Source organism: Rhincodon typus, chromosome 12 (assembly GCF_021869965.1).
Source record: "Rhincodon typus isolate 14 chromosome 12, sRhiTyp1.1, whole genome shotgun sequence".
In the NCBI taxonomy this organism is placed as follows: domain Eukaryota; kingdom Metazoa; phylum Chordata; class Chondrichthyes; order Orectolobiformes; family Rhincodontidae; genus Rhincodon; species Rhincodon typus.
This window is the reverse complement of record NC_063343.1, coordinates 12,904,185-12,928,064: the sequence shown is the minus strand read 5'-3', so window position 1 is coordinate 12,928,064 and position 23,880 is coordinate 12,904,185. Positions and strand designations below refer to the sequence as shown.

The following is a 23,880-nucleotide window of genomic DNA, read 5'->3' as shown; positions in this document are numbered from 1 at the left end:
TCAAAATTGTGGAACTCTTTCTGAACAGCACTGTTGATGTATCTACACCAAGGGGACTGCAGTGGTTCCAGAAAGCAACTTCCCACAACCATCTTGAGGGCAGTTTGGGATGGACAGTAAATACTGGACTTTTCAATGATGGCCATGTTCTGTGAAAGAATAAGTGAAATAACTACGATGCCATGCAGGGGGAGAATATGCATTCAAATCCACCCATGATTTAAAAGGAGAACTGATGTGAATGAGAATTTGACAACTGATGAAGTATACAAAATTTTGCTTTTGGGAAAGCCATAAGTCTGAAACAGAAGTAGTAAATCTACCAGCAACCGGAAAAGGCAGAATGCCAGATCAGTCTCAGATTTGGAAACTGAAGGCAAAGCATTTTAATTAGTGTTGTGGGGGAAAATGAAAGTTGAGGGGTTGAAGGCTTAATAAATAAATAATTGCGCTATATTTGTGTCAGATTTTATATTGTGGGTTGCAACTGCTTTTACTCTGAAGCTTCATTGTCTGATGCACTAAGTCCAACTTTGTTCAAGTTGGAAATGATACCTATTACCAGTATGCCCCTCACCTAATGGCAGTGCTCGTTACTGATGAATTCTATTGAAAATAGTTGGTTGAAAAATGAAACCAGATCTCTCCAGTTCTTATTTAGTAGGCATTCTGGCCCAAATGGCAGTGTTGTGATATGGCCAGGCAGGGACAGCAAGCTGTGCTGGAAAGAGAATGTAATTGCAGTTGAGATCCAGAAGCTCATGAGACCCACAAAGTAGTGAGCAGGCTTTCTAGCTGACTTCTGTTCCTGACACTAGTTGTTGAGTCAAGGCACATCCCAGTCTATTGTAGTGCTTGAGATTAACACAACTAGTGCAGTTCAGGGATTGACTTTGGAGGTTCACTGTGGTTTATCACACATCACACCTCATATTTCCCCTGTAAAACCACTGGGGATGGGGTGGTGAGGGGGATATACAAAGGCCTTATAAGGAGTTCACTGCTTGAGTTAGAAAAAGGTTTGTTGCTGATGCCCTGACTACAGCCTGTTGGTTAGCTTGTTAATTGATATGCTTTTCTCAAATGTTCTTTTGTATCCATAGCCCAAGGATTGGATCACATAGCAGAGAACATCCTGTCATACCTGGATGCCAAGTCACTGTGTGCTGCTGAGGTGGTGTGTAAAGAATGGCAGCGGGTAATTGGCGAGGGAATGCTGTGGAAAAAGCTGATTGAACGGATGGTGCGCACGGACCCGTTGTGGCGGGGCCTCGCAGAGAGGAGAGGATGGTGAGTTACTTTAATCACCATTCAGTGCATGAATTAAAATAGACCAACCCCAATTGCCTCTACCTATAAATAGAAACTGTACCATCATTGCACTGGATATGAAATCTATCCCACCTCTTTGACAGAGCCTATAATCGTTGATCCTATTATCCCTTTGTTGTTGACTTCTTATTTTTTTTTGAATTTCCCTTAATGACATTGTCAGGTGGAAGCATCATGGTAATATCACTAGTCTAGAAATGTAGGGCCCCAGGTTAATGTTCTGGGGACATGGGTTTGAATCCCACCATGGCAGATGGTGAGATGTGAAGTCAGTAGCATTCTGGAATTTAAAAAAAAAGGTCGATTGTCTGGAAGGAAATCCGCCATCCTTACCTGGCCTACATTTAACTCCCAACCCACAGGCTTTTAACTGCTCTCAGGACGATTAATAATGAGCAGTAAATGCTGGCCTAGCCAATGATGCCCGTATCCCGTGAACAAGCTTGTTAAAATAAAAAAGAAATAATTTGGAATTTATTTTTGTAGTAAAGATGCTGCATTATCTTCTAAATGCCTCTGTACCCTACCTCATTGCCAATTCTGAATCTGAGACATAGATGAATTCTTCTAATTCCTCACCAGCCTCAAATTCGCTCTGAGGGGCACAAAGATTGATCCAGCTGTCGTACCATCATCCCAGCTGAGAGTAACAATCCCACAAAACTTTAGGGACTAGATCCAATTTAACGATTGAACCAATCAATTGACTTGTATATTGTTGGCTTAATGCGTGATTGCCATATTTAAGAGGGCACATACTCTGTCCATAGGAACAAATTAATTGCTTTTCTTTTATTCTGTCAAAATGCAGCTGAAGTTTGAAAATGTGTTAAGGATTGGAAAACAGGAAAGGACAGGGGTGATAAACTATTTCCACTGGTTGGGGCTTCTAGAATTAGAATAATCTGCAAATTAGGGCAGACCATTCAGGAGAGATTTAAGAAGCACTTCTATACACAAAGGATGGTAAACGTTTGGAAATAGCATCCACTGCTATTTGTGGAAGATACATCAGTTGTTAATTTTAAATCTGAGCTAAATGTTTGTTAACAAAGGTATTAAGGGATATGGGCAAAGATTGATATATGGATTTAGGCCATAGATCAGCCATGGAACAAGCATGAGGGCTTCAATGGCCTACTGCTACTCTTGGGTTCCTTAGTGAAGCTGAGGTGGTGATTTGCAGGGAAGCAGACTGTATAGAGTCTAATACTATGAGGCAGTCTTTAACAAGAAAAATATGGAAGTTAGCACTGACATTGTGTGATTTTACTGTATTTACTCATGCCTCTGCCCTTCCTTCCCAGGGAACAATATCTGTTTAAAAATAGGCCTGCTGATGGTCCGCCAAATTCATTTTACAGAGGGTTATATCCAAAGATAATCCAGGATATAGAGGTATGTCCAAGCCACTCATTCGTATGAAGTTGGTTGTCATGTTCTCTGTTCTTCAATTGACTTTACAATAGGCTGCTAAATTTTAGTGTTTTGCAGATGCGAATTTGCCTGGTTTATTTGTAATGCAGCTTTAGGTGTCCCTGTTTTTATTCTGTTCTATCACTGTCTCCAGTACTCCTTTGTCTGGTTTTAATGTTGTTTGGTCATTACCACTGCACACTAGTTTCTGCTGTACTATTGGAACAGCAATGCGTGTTTGGCTATAAAATGTCAAGATAACCAAAGCATCCAACTGATTGCAGTGTTGTACTTTTACACATAGGAATACAGAAAATTTATCGTGCAGGAGGCCATTCAGCCCATTGTCGGTGTGCTGCCTGAAAAAGAACTGTCAATCCTAATCTCACTTTCCAGTACATATTTATACACTTTGGTTTCCTTTAAATAAAGCATCTTCCTTTTGAAAAGGTGATTATTTGGCTCAGAGATTCTACTGTATTAAGCCTCTTGATTGATTTGGTTCAAGCCAATGTTGCATTAAGTCACCAACACCTTTCACCATGTGATAAAATAATCATTTTGCCAAACAGAATATTTTTCATTAAGATGTGGCACCTTTTTATGTATTTTTCTTCTACAAAAGCCTGCTGAAAATCTCCCTGCGGTGAAAAAAGGAAATCTTTTCACAATGTAATGTAATCTTTGCAAAGCAATTACTGATCCGTTCTCAAGAGTTCCCAAAGGTTTCATTTCTCACTGAATTTGTGGCCTTAACATTCTTCCTAAAATTGGACACCCAAAGTATACACGTTATTCTAACCAGTTCAGATTCTACTAACTTTGCTTTGTCACTTAGTCCTCAACACTGGGGGTCAACCTTGCCACCCTTCACTTACAGCTTTCAAAGTTTCCCTTGTGCCTATATGACCATAGCTGGATGTGACAGCCAGCTGATCAGACCATTTATGCAGCTTCAACTCCATGCTTTGCACTGAATCTCTGCTAATCGAGCAGAATGCCTCGGTGTTCTTCTTCACAGCCGCTACACGGTTACTGAACTTCACTGGTATGCAGTTTTGGTCACTGCATCTTTCTCAGCTTCTCCAATTTTGCTCGAGCAGTATCAAGAAGAAATGTGCCCCTTGCATTTCCCCTTAACCATTTTCTTTTGAATCTGTTATATCTGTGCTTTTGGTCTGTATGAGTTTAATTTGCTCCAGTACCAGCCCACCAGCTCATGTTGTCTTAGGTCTTCAATTGCATGCGTGCTGCATTTTTGCTGTCACTACACAAAGTTTAGAATTATCTGCAAGTTTATTCTTAATGAGTTTCTCAAGGTAGCCATGTTACGTCTCCAAGACACATCACCCAATAACACCTCAATACCAATAAGCATATATTCCCACAGCATTGATATCCAGAATCTATATTCAATTTGTCTCCCTAGCACTGATATCTGGGTCTCTCCACTCAATATATCCCAACCTCAGCTCTGAAATCCATGACTCTCCACTTAATAATATCCAACACCAGTAATGATATCTGGTATACAGTTGGGAGGGTGTTGCTCCTCAACATTGACTCCGGACCCCATGAAGTCTCATGGCTTCAAGTTGAACATAGGCAAGAAAACCTCCTGCTGATTACCACGTACCATCCTGCCTCAGCTGATGAATCAGTACTCCTCAATGTTGAACAACACTTAGAGGAAGCACTGAGGATGGCAAGGGCACAAAATGTACTCTGGGTGGGGGATTTCAAGGTCCATCATCAAGAGTGGCTCAGCAGCAGTACTACTGATCGAGCTGGGCGTGGCCTAAAGTACATAGCTGCTAGACTGGGTCTGCGGCAGGTGGTGAGGGGAAAAACATACTTGACCTCATCCTTACTAATCTGCCAGTGGCAGTTGCATCCGTCCGTGTCAGTATCGGTAAGAGTGACCATTGCACAGTCCTTGTGGAGACAAAGTCCTGCCTTCACATTGAGAACAACCTCCATGTTGTGTGGCACTATCACCGTGCTAAATGGGCCAGACTTCGCACAGATCTAGCAACTCGAGACTGGGCATCCATGAGGTGCTGTGGACCATGAACAGCAGCAGAATTGTACTCCAGCACAATCTGTAACCTCATGGCCCGGCATATCCCCCACTCAACCATTACCATCAAGCCAGGGGAATCAACCCTGGCTCAATAGAGAGTGTAGGAAGGCATGGCAGGAGCAGCACCAGGCATACCCAAAGATGAGGTATCAACCTGGTGAAGCCACCAAACAAGACTACTTGCACGCCAAACAGCGAAAGCAGCTAGTGATAGACACAGCTAAGCGATCCCACAACCAATGGATCAGATCTAAGCTCTGCAGAACTGCAACACTATGAATGGTGGTGGACAATTAAGCAAATCACTGGAGGAGGATATCCCCATCCTCAATGATGGAAGAGCCCAGCACATCAGTACAAAAGATAAGGCTGAAGCAAGTTTCGCGGCAATCTTCGACCAGAAGTGCCAAGTGGATGATCCATCTCGGCTTCCTCCAATAGTCTCCAGCATTACAAATACCAGTCTTCAGCCAATTCGATTCACTTCACGAGATAGCAAGAAATGGTTGGAGACACTGGATATTGCAAAGGTTATGGGTCCTAACAACATTCTGGCAATAGTACTGAAGAGTAGTGCTCCAGTACTTACCTCTCCCCTACAGGTACAACACTGGTATCTACCCGACAATGTGGAAAATTGCCCAATATGTCCTGTACACAAAAAGCAGGACAAATCCAACCCCGCCAATTATTGCCCCATCAGTCTACCCTCGATCATCAGTAAAGTGATGGAAGGTGTCACCAACAGTGCTATCAAGCAGCACCTGCTCAGAAATAACCTGCTCCGTGACGCCCAGTTTGGGTTCCACCAGGGCCACTCAGCTCCTGATCTCATTACAGCCTTGGTTCAAACATGGACAAAAGAGCTGAATCCCAGAGTGAAGTGAGAGTGACAGCCTTTGATATCAAGGCTACATTCGACGGAGTATGGCATCAAGGAGCCCTAGCAAAACTGGAATCAATGGGTATCAGGTGGCAAATGCTCTGGTGGTTGGAGTCATACCTGACACATAGGAAGATGGTTGTGGTTGTGTGTTGTCAATCAACTCAGCTCCAGGACATCTCGGCAGGAATTCCTCAGGGTAGTGTCCTTGGCCCAACCATCTTCAGCTGCTTCGTCAATGACCTTCCCTCCATCATAAGGTCAGAAGTGGGGATGTTCGCCGATGATTGCGCAATGTTCAGCACCATTTGTGACTCCGGAGATACTGAAGCAGCCCATGTTCACATGCAACAAGATCTGGACAATATCCAGGCTTGGGCTCGCTGACAAGTGGCAAGTGACATTTGTGCCAGACAAATGCCAGGCTATGACCATCACCAATAAGGAACAACCTAACCACCGCCCCTTGACATTCAATGGTGTTACCGTCACTGAATCCCCCACTATCAACACCCTGGGTGTTACCATTGACCAGAAACTCAACTGGACTCACCACATTAACACTGGCTACAAGAGCAGTCCAGAAGTTGGGAATACTGTGACGAGTAACTCACCTTCTGACTCCTCAAAGCCTGTCCACCATCTACAAGGCACAAGTCAGGAGTGTGATGGAATACTCCCCACTTGACTGGATGAGTGCAGCCCCAACAACACTCAAGAAGCTTGACACCATGCAGGACAAAGCAGCCCGCTTGATTGGCACTGCATCCACAAGCATTCACTCCCTGCACCACCGATGCTCAGCAGCAGCAGTGTGTACTATCTACAAGATGCACTGCAGAAATTCACCAAAGATCCTCAGACAGCACCTTCCAAACACACGACCACTTCCATCTAGAAGCGCAAAGACAGCAGATACATGGGAACGCCACAACCTGCAAGTTCCCCTGCAAGCTACACACCATCCTGACTTGGAAATATATTGCGATTCCTTCACTGACGCTGGGTCAAAATCCTGGAATTCCCTCCCTAATAGCATTGTGGGTCAACTCCTCAGCAGGAGGACTACAGCGGTTTGAGAAAGCAGCTCACCACCACCTTCTCAAGGGCAACTAGGGATGGGCAAGAAATGCTGGCCGGCCAGCGACACCCACATCCCACAAATGAATAAAAGAAAGCACTGATGTGCTCCACTCACCACTCAGTATTTCAACCTCAGCACTGATATCTGGAACTCTATTCAGCATATCTCTCAGCAGTGATTTCTGCAACTATCCACTCGTATATCTGACCCCAGCACTGATATCTGCTCTCCACTCAGTATTTCAACCTCAATACTGAAATCTGCCACTCTCCACTCAAAAAAAAAACGAAAGAACTGCGGATGCTGTGAATCAGGAACAAAAACAAAGTTGCTGCAAAAGCTCCATCAGGTCTGACAGCATCTGTGAAAGGAAGAAGAGTTAACATTTCCGGTCTGGTGACCTTTCTTCAGAACTGATGGTGACTCCACTCTCCACTCAAAGCCTGTTTCCACAACCCACAACCCTGCACTGATATCCTGGTATCTCTGCCAAGTGTTTCTCTGCCAGCACTGAGATCCTAAATTCTTCACTGTGTATGGATCCCACGTGGATTGCCATGGCACCTATCAACATCAACATTAACATCAACATCGGTATCAGTGAACTAGTCCAAAGATGGTGGTGTTGGTACTGGAATGGCATTCATCTGCCCTAAACTCAGTTTTCAACATAATCTAGCCTGCTTGAGGAGAGACTTGTGCTATGAATGCTGAATGTCACCTTCATAAACTCTTTATTGCAAGACAAACTCCGGTAAGATTTCAAGCTGTGCACGAGACTGTTCCAGTTAAGATTGGAAAAAAGGCATTCCCATAATATGCTCCATCTTCATTTGTCATCGACATGATTTTTTTTCTAATTTCAAAGAACAGCCATTAAAGTTTGCCATTATTGTTCTGTGATAGTGAGTTGGCTTCACCACACACTTCACTGCAAGTGAACACATTTTGTCCATAAAGACGCACCTTGTAAAGAAAAATACATCTTTTATGATTTGAATAAGCCTATAAACTCTTGATGTGGTTCAGAAATATTAGCAATGGTCTTTTTGGCTGCTGCACAGACATTCCATCTGTTCAAAAGAAAAATGTATTACGTAAAGAACTATTTTGCTTTTCAAAGGCAAATTATACAATTTTTCTAGCTGCTTTAGATGTTTTTGAAGCCCAGCTGTGGGTGTGTCTGTGTGCTAGCATGGTGTTATCAGGACTAAAATCTATTCTTTCTTCAGTCAAACTATTTCTATACATTACAGAAGCTGTATAGGAATCTAGAATCTTTGAAGACATTGCGATATGTCTGCCCGGCGATGTTGTGTTTGCCAGGTTAAATAAGCATTAATGATGTTACCTCTGCTGAAGCTCCCTAGCAGACATTTGAGCACATTAAAATCTAGGCCGACCCTTCAGTACAGAGGATGGGTTGCATTGTCAGAGGTATTGTCTTTCTTTCAGTTGCAGTTACATGATCCCTGCCTCCTCAGTTGATGTAATTGATCTCATGGTACTAATTCACAGTGGAGGGGGATTGTTCCCACTGTCCTCAATATTTATTCCTCAACTCAATCAGCAAAACAGATTGGACGATCATGGGAGTTATCCCAGTATATTGGCCTCCATTACGGAGCCAGATTATGCAATCAATTATATAATTGCTGGCTGACACTCATGCTTTGGGACTGCACTTAATGAGGTGCTGTCTGTTAGGCAGCATGTTAAAGATCCCATGGTACTATTTCTATAATTTCCTTCCACCAACAACCTTGCATCTGTATATCAAACAGTAATTCAACTCATTGCTATTTGTGGAATTTTTCTGTGTTTTACATTTTGACTCTGACTACATTTGAGTAGCTCATTGTATGTGAAGTGATTGTAGGCAGTTGTGAGTCATGATGAGCTGATCAGTTACGTTTTCAAAAAAAAACAAACTACTGTGATCCTTCATTGGAGGTGGTTGAAAGTGATGACAGATCATTTTTAATAAAAAATGATCAATTTATGCCTTTTCCTACCTGTCCACAGTGCTGAATCTCGGCGGGTTCCTTTCTTTGCCTCCGTAATGATATCCAACCACATGATCCCATAGTGCATTGCTTCAGCCAAAGTCTATTGATGACTTATGGTCTCTGTTTTCCTGCCGAGTGTTGCTCCATATCCGAAGACTAATGGGAGTAGATTTTTGACCTTGTTACCAACATCTCCATATAGGAGACAGAGGGTGGTAGTGGAGGATTGTTTTTCAGACTGGTGGCCTGAGACCAGCAGTGTACCACAAGAATTGGTGTGGTGTCCACTGCTTTTTTGTCATTTATATAAAATGATTTGGATGTGCATATAGGAGGTACGTTTAGTAAGTTTGCAGATGACACCAAAATTGGAGCTGTAGTGGACAGCGAAGAAGGTTATCCAAGAGTACAATGGGACCTTGATCAGTGGGCTGATGGGCTGAGGAGTGGCAAATGAAGTTTAATCTAGATAAATGTGAGGTGCTGTATTATGGTAGGGCAAATCAGGCCAGAACTTCTATGCCTGGGAAGTGTTACCAAATAGAGAGACCTTGGATTGCAGGTTCATAGTTCCTTGAAAGTGGAATCGCAGGTAAACAGGATAGTGAGGAAGTCATTTGGTATGCATGCCTTTGTTGGTCAGTGCATTGAGAATAGGAGTTCGGAGGTCATGTTGTGACTGAACAGGATATTGGTTAGGCCACTTTTGGAACACTGCGTTCAATTTTTGTCTCCCTGTTTTAGGAAAGATGTTGTTAAACCTGAGAGGGTTCAGAAAAGATTTACAAGGATGTTGCCAGGGTTGGAGAGTTTCAGCTGTAGGGAGAGGCTGAACAGGCTGGGGCTGTTTTCCCTGGAGTGTCTGAGTCAGAGGATGACATTAAAGAAGTTTATAAAATCATGAGGGGCATCGATAGGGCGAATAGCCAAGGTCTTTTCCCCAGGGTAGGGGAGTCTCAAAGTGGAGGACATAGGTTTAAGGTGAATGGGGAAAGTTTTCGAAGGGACCTAAGGAGCAACTTTTTCATGCAGAGTGTGGTGCGTGTGTGGAATGAATTATAATTATAATATTTAAAAGGCATCTGGCTGGGTATGTGAATAGGAAGGGTTTAGAGGGATATGGGACTAGATTAATGTAGGATATCTGGTCACCATGGACAAGTTGGACCGGAGGGTCTGTTTCTGTACTGTACATCTCTAACTCTGAGTCTATAACATTTGGTCAGTAGTTTTTGTATCGATAACCCAGTGTGGAGCTTGAGAAACGCAGCAGGCCAGGCAGCATCAGAGGAGCAGGAAAGCTGATGTTTCGGGTTGGGACGCTTCTTCAGAAATGGGCATTTCTGACTCCAGCATCGGCAGTTCTTACCATCTCTGAATAGTTTTTCTACTTTGACGTTTGCTAATACCTGGCATTATGTAACGAGAGGAAGTTAGACAGCCGAAGTGTGTTTGCTGTACCTTTTAGAGGAGTGAGTGGTGATTTGATTGAAACAGAAGATCCTGAAGGGTCTTGTGAAGGTGATGTGGAGAAGATATTTCCTCTTGTGGGAAAGTTTAGAACAAGGAGTAACTGTTTAAAAATGAACAATTGACCATTTAAAACAGGGATGAAGCAATTCTGTTTTCTCTGAGTCGTGAGTCTTTGAAGCTCCCGTCCTGAAATGGCAGTGGAAGCAGAGTCTTTGAATATTTTAAAGGTAGAGGAAAGATGGATACTCGTTAAGCAAAGGAGTGAAAGACTGTCTAGTGTAGGCAAGAATGAGGATTGAAGTTATTCAGATCAGCCAGGATCCTATTGAATATGGAGGAGCCTTGATAGGCTCAATGCCCTGCTCTTGCTGCTTTGTTAATGTGTACCTCACATACAGCTTCTGCCCTGCGAAGTGCTATAACTGCTCCTACTACAGTGAAGAAAAGTGAGTACTTCAGTTTTTTGAGCTGAAGGTTTTGTGAAATACATGTAATTATTGGCAAAGATCTGTAATCCTGGTGTTTATGGTGAGTGTTTGTTATTGTATAGTGCATAAGATAAAAGATATCAGTTTCCTCCTTGTGAACAATTAACGAATGGAAAAGCGAAGGCCCTATATTGCAGGGCATGTTTTGTACCTTTTGAATCCTTGGGTATGCGATTAAACTTGCGGCAAAAAAAATCTTGAAAGATGTCTGAGGTTTGGGTGGTTTTGATCCATCCCTTTCAATCCTGCCCACCCAGGATTGATTCCTTTAACCTGAACTAATGTTATTTCTTTGTTGTAACATCTGTGTTCTCTCCTTTGCCAATCTAAATTCAGCTTGGCAGAAAAAAATGCCTCTCTTCCTTTGTGAAATGCAGGTTCTCTTCCCATTACTGTGTTAATTTACAGTGCAGAGAGATTTTTTTGGTTGCGCAAAACTTCATGCAATTTCCTACAATGCTTGAGACCAAATGATGGCTAAATAGAATTACATCCAGTCATGAGATTGAAATGTGCACCTGCGTCTCCCTGTTTGCTGATAAATCGGCTCCTGTGTTCAGGAACTAAGTTATTTATTCAGTAAGCTATTATCGTCAAGTTCTTTTTAAAGTAGGTGTATGTGGGTGGGTCAAAGAACAGTCAGTAGCATTTGGAGCAGCCTGCTTCAGGTGTATGGGGAAAATGGTACAAAAACATATTTCTTAAAACAGTTTTCGATGCCAGTTTTTGTTGCTAATTTTTTTTCGTACTACTGCACAGTACAATCAATAACTTGCTGAAGATAGTAAAATTGGTCTCCCTACACACCAGTGAAATGTAGATCCTTCTCACTGCCTCTGGGGCACAGTCATAGGCTGTCATTCTGAATCTCTGAACAGCTAACAGACGGTTGGGACTTGGATATTTTTCAGAGAAAGTTGCTATTAAAGTTATATCAGATCATGGGGGTGAGCTGAGGGTCACCTTGTTCTGATGCAGGTTTTCCTTAGTCAACTTATTCTAATAGCAGCATTTAAAATCAAAGGAATCTGAAGGAGGACTTAAAATGTTAACTCTGTTTCATTCACCATAAGTGATGCCAGAGCTGCTGAGTTTCTCCAGCACTCTGTGGATGGTGGTGATCTGAATGAAAAAATAATATTTTGCTATGACTTGTCACAAGGTGGTGATAAGTGTTCAGGCAAGGTAGAATTGCAGTGTTGAAATTGAAGCTCTTTTTCCTGTTGTTTGCATACTGTCTTTTTCATACCTTGGCCTCAACTTGTGTATGTGTGAGATGGGTGGCTTACATTAGATGTGCTGTGCCTGCAAGTAAATGCAGCCTGTGAAACATGATTGTACGTTGTATTGAGTTATTAGCTGATGGATTTTCATGATTTTACAAAGGTTTTCTGATTAGTAATCAATTTACTAGCCTGTTACATCAATCACATTTGTTAGTTCGTTCTTTTGCTATCTCCAGGGCCATCAATTGGAAGTTCTTGACCAATTCTACCTCCCAAAATTTCAATGTTCTTTTCCAGAAATCTGCCAGGACAGGGCACCCTTCAAAGTTGTAATGTAATCTATGTCCTTTGTTTCACATCTGCAGTATATCACTTAAAGTGCGCAGTTGGTTTAAAAAAAAGAGCTTTTTGACCAACCACCAAATCATAACAAGCAACCACTTTTAACACTCGTGACTATTTCACATGCCTTTTGATTTGTAATGAAGCTTATTGTATCATATCTCATAACAGCATGATTGCTAATTATGAACTGCTTAGGTTTCTGATGCATACCAGTTAAATATGGACTAATCTAGAAACAGGCTACATTGGTGTAGGATTAATATTGTAACGGTGACAGCCAGAACAAGGAGAAACATGTCAGGAGCTTGCAACACCTCCATTTCAATAAGAAATGTCCCTGTTCACAGTCCCTTTAATGCGCTTCAGATTTCTGGTTTTACAGTTTGGGTTCTCTTGTTTTTATTTGTTCTTTTGTCTGTAGTAATGTTTTTCACACTTTTCCAATGATTACCCCCATTGACATGAAGATTTGGACTTTACCAAAGCTTGAATGTAGCAACCCTCAAGTACCTTCCTAACTAGACATGAATGGTGGCTGTGAATCAGCTATTTGATCCCTGCAAATCTTGACCATTTTGACCAGCATCCTGTTCAATGTATACACTGGAGTACGACAAAGGCCAGGCTGATTTTGATTTTTGCTCCCCTTCTATCCATTCCTGCACTCAAACCGAGAATGAATCATTGTATATGAACCACTGGCATTGGAATCTAGATTGGAAGTAAGTCTGGGACTTTGCAATGTTTCATAATATAGCCTGTCCCTGGCCACCTGGAGCAGTCAGTTTTATATTATTGACCCCAGAGAATTCTGAATTCCATTCATTGATCTACCATCACCACTACATACTGGGTCATCCTGTTCTCTTTGCAATCCCAAATCTCAAATGATTTGACTGGCCTAAGAACATGTCCTTAATTCAAGCCTACGTTGAAGATCTTGCTTTGTTTTAGTAAGACTGCAAAACAATACCTTTGGCCATCCCAAGCTCATTGTTCAATGGAGATTAGTCAATCACATACCACTGACTATAATTTGGCACCCGATTAGTGATCGCAAGATTGGTGTGTGACTCGAAGGACTCATTGAATAAGTGAGAGGAGTACAGTGGCCATTTGTCTGATTTTATACTGAACAGTCTGGTTTCTAGCTGCTCTGTCTGCTGTCCAAAGATTTTATTTTGGGCTCACTAACAGTGGAAGTGGTGACTGCGAAGAGCAGAATTATCCCTGTCTAACCCTGACCATGTGCCAATTATGTACCTCTGAGAATGTGTGGTTTGCACTCTGCACAGCGTGTAGCAGCAGAAAAGACTAAGGGGTGACCTTTTTGAGATGTTTAAAATTATGAACAACTTTGACAGGGTAACGAAGGATGTTCTGTTTCCACTTATGCCTCCTAGTTACTGACATACCAACAATTCTTCAAGATTGTCAGCAAGATAGCTAAGAGTGGGATGAGGAATAACATCTTTACTCAGTTGTTAGGATTTGGAATGTACTTTCTGGGACAGTGTTGGAGATGGAATCCAGGGGAGGTTTCAAAAGAGAGCTCGGTGTCCATGTGAAAGTGATGAATTTCAGGCGCCATGGAGGTAGGGCTGGAAAGTGGGACTAGCTGGGTACTTCTTTCAGGAACCAGTACAGACATGATGGGTCAAATGGCTACCTTCTGTAGCATAAAATTCTATGATTAGACTTAGAAGTCTCAATCTTTGGAATGTGTCATTATGGGTAAGGAACTAATATTCCCTTTGGGCATCCTTCCCTTGTCCCTATGCCCATCGTTTGCATGTCACCAACCTTTTACCATCCATTGTCCATAAACTTGATGTCATCCAAAATACTACTACCAGTATTCTAGCTTGCACCAAATCCAGTTCTCTCTTGGTTTTGTGTTTAGACCCTTAAATCACCTTGCCTCCTTCAAGTTCTTTAACTGTCTCTACACTACATCCATTCTTGCAGGCTTTAATGTTGGTAACTTCAGTGGACCGGTATTCCAGAGACACGAGTTTAAATCCCACCATAGCAGCTGAGGGAATTTAAATTCAGTTACTTTAGGAAAAGAAAACTGGTCTCATTGAAGATGATAGTGAAACTACTGAATTGTTGTACAAACCCACTGGACTCGCTCGTGACCTTCAGGGAGATCTACCATCCTTACCCAGTATGGCTTATGTGTGACTAGCTCATAAGTGACTTTGGAAATGGCCTGGCAAGTCGCTCAGTGGTATTAAACTGCCATATAAAAAAATCAGTTCAGACAACTGACCAAATCACCCAAAGGGCGGCAAGGTGACTCAGTGGTTAGCATTACTGTCTCACAGTGCCAGGGACCTGGGTTTGCTTCCAGGCTCTGGTGACTCTCTGTATAGAGTTTGCACATTCTCCCCACGTCTTCATGGGTTTCCTCCCACAGCCCAGAGATTTGCAGGTTAGGTGGATTGGTCGTGCTAAAATTGTCTGTCGTGTTCAGGGATGTGCAGATGAGGTGGATTAACCATGGAAAATGCAGGGTTATGGGGACAGGGTAGGGTGATGGGTCTAGGTGGGATGCTTTACAGAGGGCCCGTGTAGACTTGATGGACTGAATGGCCTGCTTCTACGATTCTGCATCAACCTTGATACCAGAATCTGTATAGGCGCACCCTTGCAGAGGCTTACAGCATCACGAGGGGCATGGATAGGGTAAGTAGTCAAGGTGGTTTCCTTGGGATGGAGGAGTCAAAAGCTAGAGGGCATAGGTTTAATTGAGCGGGGAAAGATTTAAAAGGAGCCTGAGGGGCAACTTTGTCATGCAGAGGGTGGTGCGTGTATGGAATGAGCTGCTAAAGGAAGTGGTGGAGGCTGGTATGATTACAACGTTTAAAAGGCATCTGGATGGATATAATGAATAGGAAGGGCTTAGAGGGATATGGGCCAAATGCTGGCAAATGGGACTAGATTTATTTAGGATATCTGGTTGGCATGGACGAGTTGGACCGAAGGGTCTATATCTGTGTTTGTACCTCTCTTTGACTCTATAACAAAGTTGTATTCACTTTGTCATAGCTTACAACTAATTTCCTGGACTCTTCTGTTAACATCCCTAGATATGTTCTGTCCCCCAAGAGGACTCAACCAGCAGAGGTGGCCACAGCCCTTTAGAATTGGGAAAGTAACCTTAGAAGTTCTCAACCCTGACTGACTCCTCAAAGCCTTCTGTCAAGTCAAACATAGGCAAGGATACCTTCTATTGATTTCCAGCTAACACCTTACCTCCAACTTGACACTGGTAGACACACTAAGGATATCAAAGGCACAGATCATACTGAGAATAGGGGACTTCAGCACCTGTCACTAGCTCTGGTTTGGTAGTATCTCGAGCGACTGTGCTGGCCAAATCTAGGAGGACACACCTGTCAGAATGGCCCCTTGACAGGTGGTGAGAAAGCCAGCAAGAGAGAGAACTTATCTGACCTCTCTTCTACCAAATTACATGGCACGCACACACCTGCCCATGATGGTATTGGACAGAACAAACCTTGAGATAAAGTCATGTCTTCACACCCTCAATGTCTGTCGCATTGTTTAAGCCTGCCACAGTTAAATGGAATTGATAAAGAACATAACTAGTAATTTAAAACTGAGCATCTGTAAGAATTGTCATATCTGTGTGAGACTTGATACTGGAATATTGCAGTTTCTTTTGTGCATAGAGTCATCTGATTGTGTTTTAGCATAGAGTGGAGCCGAACTAGAGCAGATGAGCATGGCTATTCGAGGATGGATTGTCTGATTTTTGTAGGGGTTGCTCGGTTTTTATAGCTTCTCTTTTTGTCCTTCGCTGCTTGTCGTTTTTGCTGACCAAAGGAAATGTCACAATAGATGAGATTGCCTCGCTAATATTCACTTTCTTGCACTTTCCTCCATCTGTGGTGGACCTGTCGTATTTCCTGAGGTTCGCTTTCATGGAGTCTTTGAACCTCAATCTCAGCTGACATCACAGACACTGTCCAAGTTAAAGTGTTCATTTATTCATAACTGAAGGGATTTTTTCATCTACGCTACATGTCCACTGTATCTGAGTTGGGCTGTTAAGAGTCAGATGTTTCTGCTCTTTGAATTATCTAAGCGTTGGACACTTTGACCTCCCGTTTGATCCCCATGACATTTCAAATGCATCTTGTGGAGAAAGTCCATATGCATAATATATCTGGTGTACAAGGGCTGTTATGGCACAGTGATAGTGTCTTTACCTCTGAACCAGGAGACCTTGGTTCAAGTCACATTGCTCCAGAGGTGTGTAACAGCATGTCTGAACAGGTTGATTTAAAAGAAGATCTATCTGGTCTATTAAGGGGTCTTACAGCACAGTGGAAGTGTAAGCCAGGAGCCCTGGGTTCGAGTTCAATCTGCTCCAGGTGATAAAACTCTGAACAGGTTGATTTTTAAAAAAAATCTAGTGTATTAGCCCATCTTTCTAAGACATTTGGAGGATGGGTATTGCCAGAACTTTAGACACAGTAAATTTTGTTGTAAGTTTGACACTATTTCCTTCCCAGTCTCTTGTGTAAATAGGTAAATGCTGAGCTTGCTTTGCCACCTCACAGTCACTGCAGACATTCATGGAAATTGTCCTTCCAAGATTGGTGAGTTGTGGTGTTGATGGTTATAATAGGTGAAGTTTGGTGGCGGTTGCTTTCCATTTTAAATTCATCAGTGGGATGTGGACATTGGCTGGACCGGCCTTTATTGCTCATTCCAAACTACGCTTGAGAAGGTGGTAGTGAGCTGAGTTGTGTACCTACTTAGAAGAGCATCTCTCTCTCTCAAGCTGATGGTTCATGCATAGTTTTTGACTGTTTTTGAATAATAGTTCACAATCCTTTGACACCAGGCTCACCGTGTGGCACACAGGCACAGTCATTGGCAAAAAAACAATTCCCATGTCACCGACATTCCAGTTCAGGATTTTAGTTGTTTTATGTTGAAGAGATTGCCATCTATTCTGAATCCACTGCATATTCCATCAACATTTCCAATGTGCTCAAAGCATAGGAGCAAAGAGCATAAGGGCGATGGCAGTTATGAGGAAGGATCACCAGACCCGAAACGTTAACTCTGATTTCTCTTTACAGGTGCTGCCAGACCTGTTGAGCTTTTTCAACAACTTCTGTTTTTGTTTGACACCTCCCTGCTTCACAACATTTCTTACACATCCCCCAAATGAATTTTACAAAAGCAACCCCTATCACCAAACTTCACCTGCAATAACCATCAAAAACACAACTCGCCTATTTTGGAAGCACAATTTCCATAAATGTCTGCACCATGGCCAGTGATTCTGACTGTCATACCATCGTGTAACTGCTGTGTCAGGTTTACAGCTCAATTAAGCTTTTCAAGCGTGGGTAAGACTTTCCACAAGTCGCGGAGGCCTTTGTCAGATCAATTCGCCGGAGACATACTGACGATGTTACCTAGCAGGGTGACAAAACGTTTGCAATCAAACCCACCGGCTTGGCAAGCATGTCTGCAACCTCAATAACTGCACAGTAGAGCCCCATCTATTTGTGACATTTTCCTTGTATTGCCGAAATAATTTGCTTTACCTGAACCTGTGATTTTCTGGCAGTAAGCATTTGGCTAAATAGCTGGCCAGTTTGTGAAGTAGAATCTTACCAGCTATCACATGCTGAGAGATTCCTTTGTGGTTGTCACACAAATCTTGCCTTTTTTCATGTATAAATGAACAATTGTCTTATCCTTGAACTCCTGGGGATTGATTTTCTTGATCACATGTTCTCCGATGCAATGGTGGAGGTTTGGAGAACCTGGATCCCTCAGATTTGTAAATTTGTCCTGGGTCTCCTCTGAGCCTGGACCCTTTTTGTTAAGAGTATGGATTTGATGATTTGTCAACCTGCATAAGTGAGGATTTGCATCCCTAAAGTGCTGTATCCGGTGCTCTTGAATAATTCCTGAAGTTATCAGGCGAGATTCCTATTAGTACTGAGAACAGGTCAATAACAGCATGATAAAGGTTTTGAGAGAGACTTAGGAATATTTCTACAAGAATGCACAGTATGTAGATTCAGCAAGCAAATGACCTGTTGACCTTTATTACTAGGGAATTGGAGGATAAGGAAGTCATGCTCCAAGCGTATGAGGCCTAGATAAGACCAATTTGGAATACTGTGTTGCAGTTTTAACTTGCACGTCTTAAAGAAGGATCTACCTGCAGTGGAGGTAGTACAGTGAGGGTTCACACAATTGGTGCCTCAGATGAGAGAGCGTGGTCCTATGATGAGGGGCTGAATGAATTGGGCTCATATTCTCTGGAGTTTAGAAGAATAAGATGTGGTCTCATCGGAACTTGAAGACTGTGATTCCTCATCCTGTAGAACCTAGGACCAGGGGCACAATTTCAAGATAAAGTACCTAAAATTTAGGACTAAAGTGAGGAGAAATTTCTTCACTCAGATGGTTATGAATCTTTGGAATTCTCCATCCCAAATGACTTTGGGTGCTTCATCATTGAATATCTGTAACACTGGGATAGACTGCCTGTTGGTTTCTGAGAATCACGGGATATGGGGAAGGGCAGGAAAATGGAGTTGAAGCCCAAGGTCAAACATCAATCCATCAATTGATTGATAGGGCAGGATCATTGGGGCAAATTGTCTACTCCTCCTGTTTGTGATATTTTTGTTCTGACCAGCAACAAAGCTAGATTTGCCCTGACCTTTAGGAATTTCACACTCATTTTTCTATTGTACGTGCAGTCTTTGGGGCGGATTTTCATGGAATAATTATGGAAGGCCGGACTTTAACTGCATGGATTTGGCTGATGACTCAGTACATAGACACCATGTGATGCGGTCATGACACACAGACCGAGCTCTCCCTTTCTACAATGTGAGACTATGAACAGTGTGGTACTGGCCAATGTACGAGGACCAGATGCGCCCTTTTTCCAATGTATAGAGACAGTGTGATACTGACCCTCCCTCCAGGACCAGGTACTTCCTTCCCCAGTGTGCAGTGTGGTACTGACTACCACACCAGGACCAGACACTCCCTTTCCCCAGCGAAGGCGTCAGAAAGGAAGAACTGTCCAACTCGGCAAGTAAAGTGGAACCTGACTGGATGCCAAAAATGGGTAGAATTTAATTTTACTTCAAACAAAAACAAAAGATTGGCATAGTTGGCTTTCTTTCCATCATCCGATAGCTGTGGTTTCACCCTACACACCCAATTTGTATCCAACTGGCAATACTCACATGAGAATAAGTACAGAATTATTCATAAAATTATATCTAATGTTGGATTTTTAGATTCCTGGCATGTGCAGTGGTGGGTAGGTGGGTCATATTAAGCTTCAAGGCAAAGGTAAGTTAATGCCAAGTTGTTCCATATACTACTGCAGACTTTGGTGCTTAAAATGGTCATGTTGTGATTTGTTTGGTGAGTGCAATATGGATCATTCTGCTTCCATGAACCAATAAGCCTAGCATGTTAGTAGCATCCATTTGTTTCCCTTTTAACCTGTTTTCTGTCTCTTCCAAAGTTGAATTTGGCCAGTATGGGGACTTTAGATTCGGGCTAACTCAAACAATGATAACCAAATTGCTTACTGTGTGGCTGTGATGTTGAGGACTGGATGATTGAGACATGGCTGAAGTATATAGGGGAGTGGGGAATTGCTTTCTTATCCGAAATGCTTAGCAATGCAGTCAGAGATTCAGTCCTTACTGAAAACTCTGCAATTTTGAGCTGCAATTCTAAGGTACGTTGGATGTGAATTGAGATGACCGTGCTACCGTATGCTGCTAATTCCATTGAACTTCAGCTACATGCAGATATTAAAGTTCATTTCATTTCTCCTGGTTTGTCTTGTTCTGTGTTCATGGCAAAATATAATCCTTATCCACAATGAAATTGTTTCTCTCTTGATGTTGGGAATACATAGCTGGCAAATGACACATCAACCCATTATGGTGTCTAGCACAAAGAAGTTCAGGCAGGGTTTTCGTGTCCGCTCTGAAAGGAATAACCCTCCACACCTTTAGGCCCAAATATTCTGACTAATTCTGATGGATTTCTATCTTACTAGAGCAAGATGATACAAGATGCTGAAAATATAATAGTTTGAAGGAAGGAATGTGCCAAAGGTTTAAAAACGACTCCTCTTGGGAATGTATTTATTTCTTGCGCAAGTTAGACAGAACTGTTGCATCAAGCAGTCTTTTACAGACCTCCTTGATATAAAGTTAAGAGGGGTGGTACAAATTCCAGGTTCAGACTTCGGATCTCCAAACAAACTTTGTTATTCCACTTCAGTTTTATGACGTGCCATGGGATTACTTTTGCGTTCTGACTGTGCCTTTGAAACCTGCACCTTGTGAAGTTGGGCGTTAATGCCTTGCCGCTGCCTTTTTCCGGCCAATTTTCACTTCCGTAGATAAGCAGTCAGAGTAATTAACTTATTCCCCAATCTGCTGAATATACTTTCCCGTTTCAAGCAGCTATTCCTGATTTTTTTAAAAAAAGAAGTTAACTTCTGAAGCAGCATCGTCACAAATGGTGAATATCTGATTTTGGGCATATCTTCAATTGCCAATGTAATTATGTACCCACTTGTGTGTAAGGTTATTATTGAGTGAAGCAATGAATTCATCCTGACATAAGAATTAATTGTTTTAAATCTGACTTGCCCAACTTTTATAAATCATGAGAACTACTGTTTTCTCTCATTTTGTCACGATAGTCATTGCTTTACCAATATACATCCAGGGAATGTTATCCTGACTTTGTTCACTCTTTGCTTTCCCGCAGACCATAGAATCCAACTGGAGATGTGGGAGGCACAACCTTCAGAGAATCCAGTGTCGATCGGAGAATAGCAAAGGAGTTTACTGTCTGCAGTACGATGATGAGAAGATAATTAGCGGTCTCAGAGATAACTCCATCAAAGTGAGTATTTTTATCAGTGTTCTCTTGTCTCACAAAATGGCAATTCCTATAAACAAAACTAGCACACAAGTTGCCAGTTCTGACAAGTTATGTTGGACTGGAAATTGTAGCCTTGTTTCTCTTGACACACGTGCTGCCAGACCTGCTGAGTTTGTCCAACACTTTGTTTACATATAAATATTAATAAATTCATTGTGATTTTACTTCCCCTGCAAAATACTGATATGAATACTCTGTCTTCTCTGGTATTTTAATGTGACTTGAGTTTCTCGCTCCTTGTTCAGCTGCCTGCTTTGTCCAGCTAGCAGAATTTGAGTTTTGATGTCAGTCCAATTGATTTGGACTGCAAAGTTGACTTTTATGCCAAAGCATGAGTCTCTAGAATGGGGTTGAGGGATAAAAAGCTCTATGATGAAGGGATTAGAAGCTTTATGATGGAGAAGTTAGAAGCCAGAGTTTATAAGAATGCTGGATATTGCTACACTGACAAATGTGCTGAAGAATAGTTGCCATCTCCAGCTCTATCAAATTTGAAAAGGTTTCATTCCATGATGCTGCTGTTGATAACATGATATGCTGATCCTTGTGCTTTCAGTCCACAAACTGTGCTGTCCATTGCCTTTATTTTTAAACTGTGTGTGGGACTCCTGGGTTTGTGTGGACCTACTGTTTGCAGCAGTTCAGTTTAAAATATTCTTGTGACACTTCTCCATGATTGCTTACAGGCGTTCCCAGGAGATTTGGCTTTTCTTCCTGGGAAACTCTGGCAACCAAAGAAGACTCTGAATCTGCACTTAAGAGTTACTAGACAGTGATCAGGAAAAGCAGCCCCCAGTCAATCTTCCCCTAATCTGGGGAAGCTGAAGTGAAATACACTACTGTAGCACTTTAGCTGGGATCAGTTAAATTAGCAAGAAACTTAATTTGGCATCTTCTCAGGAATCAATTCTTTCAGTCATCAGAGGAGCTGATGGATTTATTAGAATATTAAATGCTGGTATACCTTAGATATGATCAGTTGGAAGCAATTTTAGATGGTTTTGAGAGTACAAGACAAAATGCCTCAATAAAATATTTTGATCAATGATCAATTTTCTACCTCCATAGTATACTAAGCTCAGTAATGACAAGAAGGATTATAAGGAGAAAAAATTGAAACCAGAAACTAAAACAGAAATTGCTGGAAAAGCTCAGCAGGTCTGGCAGCATCTATGGAGAGCAATCAGATTTAATGTTTTGGGTCTGGTGACCCTTCCTCAGAACGTTTACAGTATCTGCAGTTCTTTCTGTTCTGAAATCAAAACCAGGATCTGTTTTGATTTGTCTGGTTTTATTTGCTATAGATTTGGGACAAACAGTCGCTGGAGTGTTTGAAGATACTGACGGGTCACACAGGCTCTGTGCTGTGCCTGCAATACGATGAGCATGTCATTGTTACTGGGTCTTCAGACTCTACAGTAAGGTAAGGTGCAGCAGTGCACTGGCTCATTAGAGATGCACTGTCCTGATTTAGCAATTTTTGTTGAATTATTTGACGTCAGCACTAGCTCCCTGTACCTGCCAAGGTAATATATCAACTACCAGGGGATTACATGAATGGTGATTACCTCCCCTTTATTTTCCCATTCTTACCATCATCCAGCAACCTATTTAACAATGAGAAAGAAAGACAAAACTTGTGTTGACCATGCATAACTTCAGGGTATCCTAAAATATTTTGTGAATGATTTTTAAAATTCTTTTGCAAGGGATGCTTGTGCCACTAGCATATCTGGCATTTGTTACCCATCTCTAATTGCCCTTAAGCTCGTGGTTTGCTCATCCATTTCAGATGGCAGTTAAGAATCACTCATTGTTTTGGTGGACAGTAACTTGTAGGCCAATTTGGGTAAGGATGACTGATTTCTTTGTCTAAATACCATTAGTGAGCTAGATGGGTTTTTATAACCATTACTGATAGAAATGTCATCCATGAAACTAAGATTGGCCTTCAGTGCCAGATTTATTTATTGAATTTAAATTCCACCACCTGCCATGGTCTGTTGTACAAGAAATTGCTTGGAAAACTCAGCAGGTTTGGCAGCATCTGCAGAGAGAAAGCGAGTTAAAGTTTTGGGTCCAGTGACCCTTCGGAACATCTGAAGAAGTGTCACCGGACCTGAAGGGTTAACTAAACTGCCAAAGTTGCTGAGTTTTTCCAACAATTTTTGTTGCTGCTTCTGATTTCCAGCGCCTGCAATTCTTTGGGTTTTATTTTTTGTTCAAGTATTGCTGTTAGCCAGTCTTCCAGGAGAACTTCCTCCTTTTCTTTACAAAGCCTTTGTATCCATCTGAACTACTGCAGTTGGCACCTCATCCAAATAATGGCAAACACTGCAACATTTCTCTAGTACCGCACAAGAACATTCACCAATATGAACATCTTGAGTCCTGGAGTGGGATTTAAACCTCAGCAAGTGTGCTGTCACTAGGGTATTGAAGTAGTGTAAGATTTGGTCTACATGGTTCAATTCCTCAACAATAATAATAATAACGACAAATGTTCTGCGACAAATGTTCTGCGACAAATGTTCTGCGACA

At 42.0% G+C, this 23,880-nt stretch overlaps 1 protein-coding gene across 3 annotated transcripts in view; it reads left to right on the top strand.

The window, feature by feature from the left end:
* LOC109915133 (F-box/WD repeat-containing protein 11) overlaps nt 1-23,880 on the top strand; it is a 169,937-nt gene that overhangs the window by 117,098 nt on the left and 28,959 nt on the right. For all 3 annotated transcript variants that reach the window (XM_048604049.1, XM_020514736.2, XM_048604047.1), the window contains exons 4-7: nt 1,104-1,290; nt 2,640-2,730; nt 21,163-21,300; nt 22,644-22,762. In XM_048604049.1, the coding sequence (XP_048460006.1) occupies nt 1,104-1,290; nt 2,640-2,730; nt 21,163-21,300; nt 22,644-22,762 (535 nt within the window). The remainder of the gene's footprint in view (nt 1-1,103; nt 1,291-2,639; nt 2,731-21,162; nt 21,301-22,643; nt 22,763-23,880) is intronic.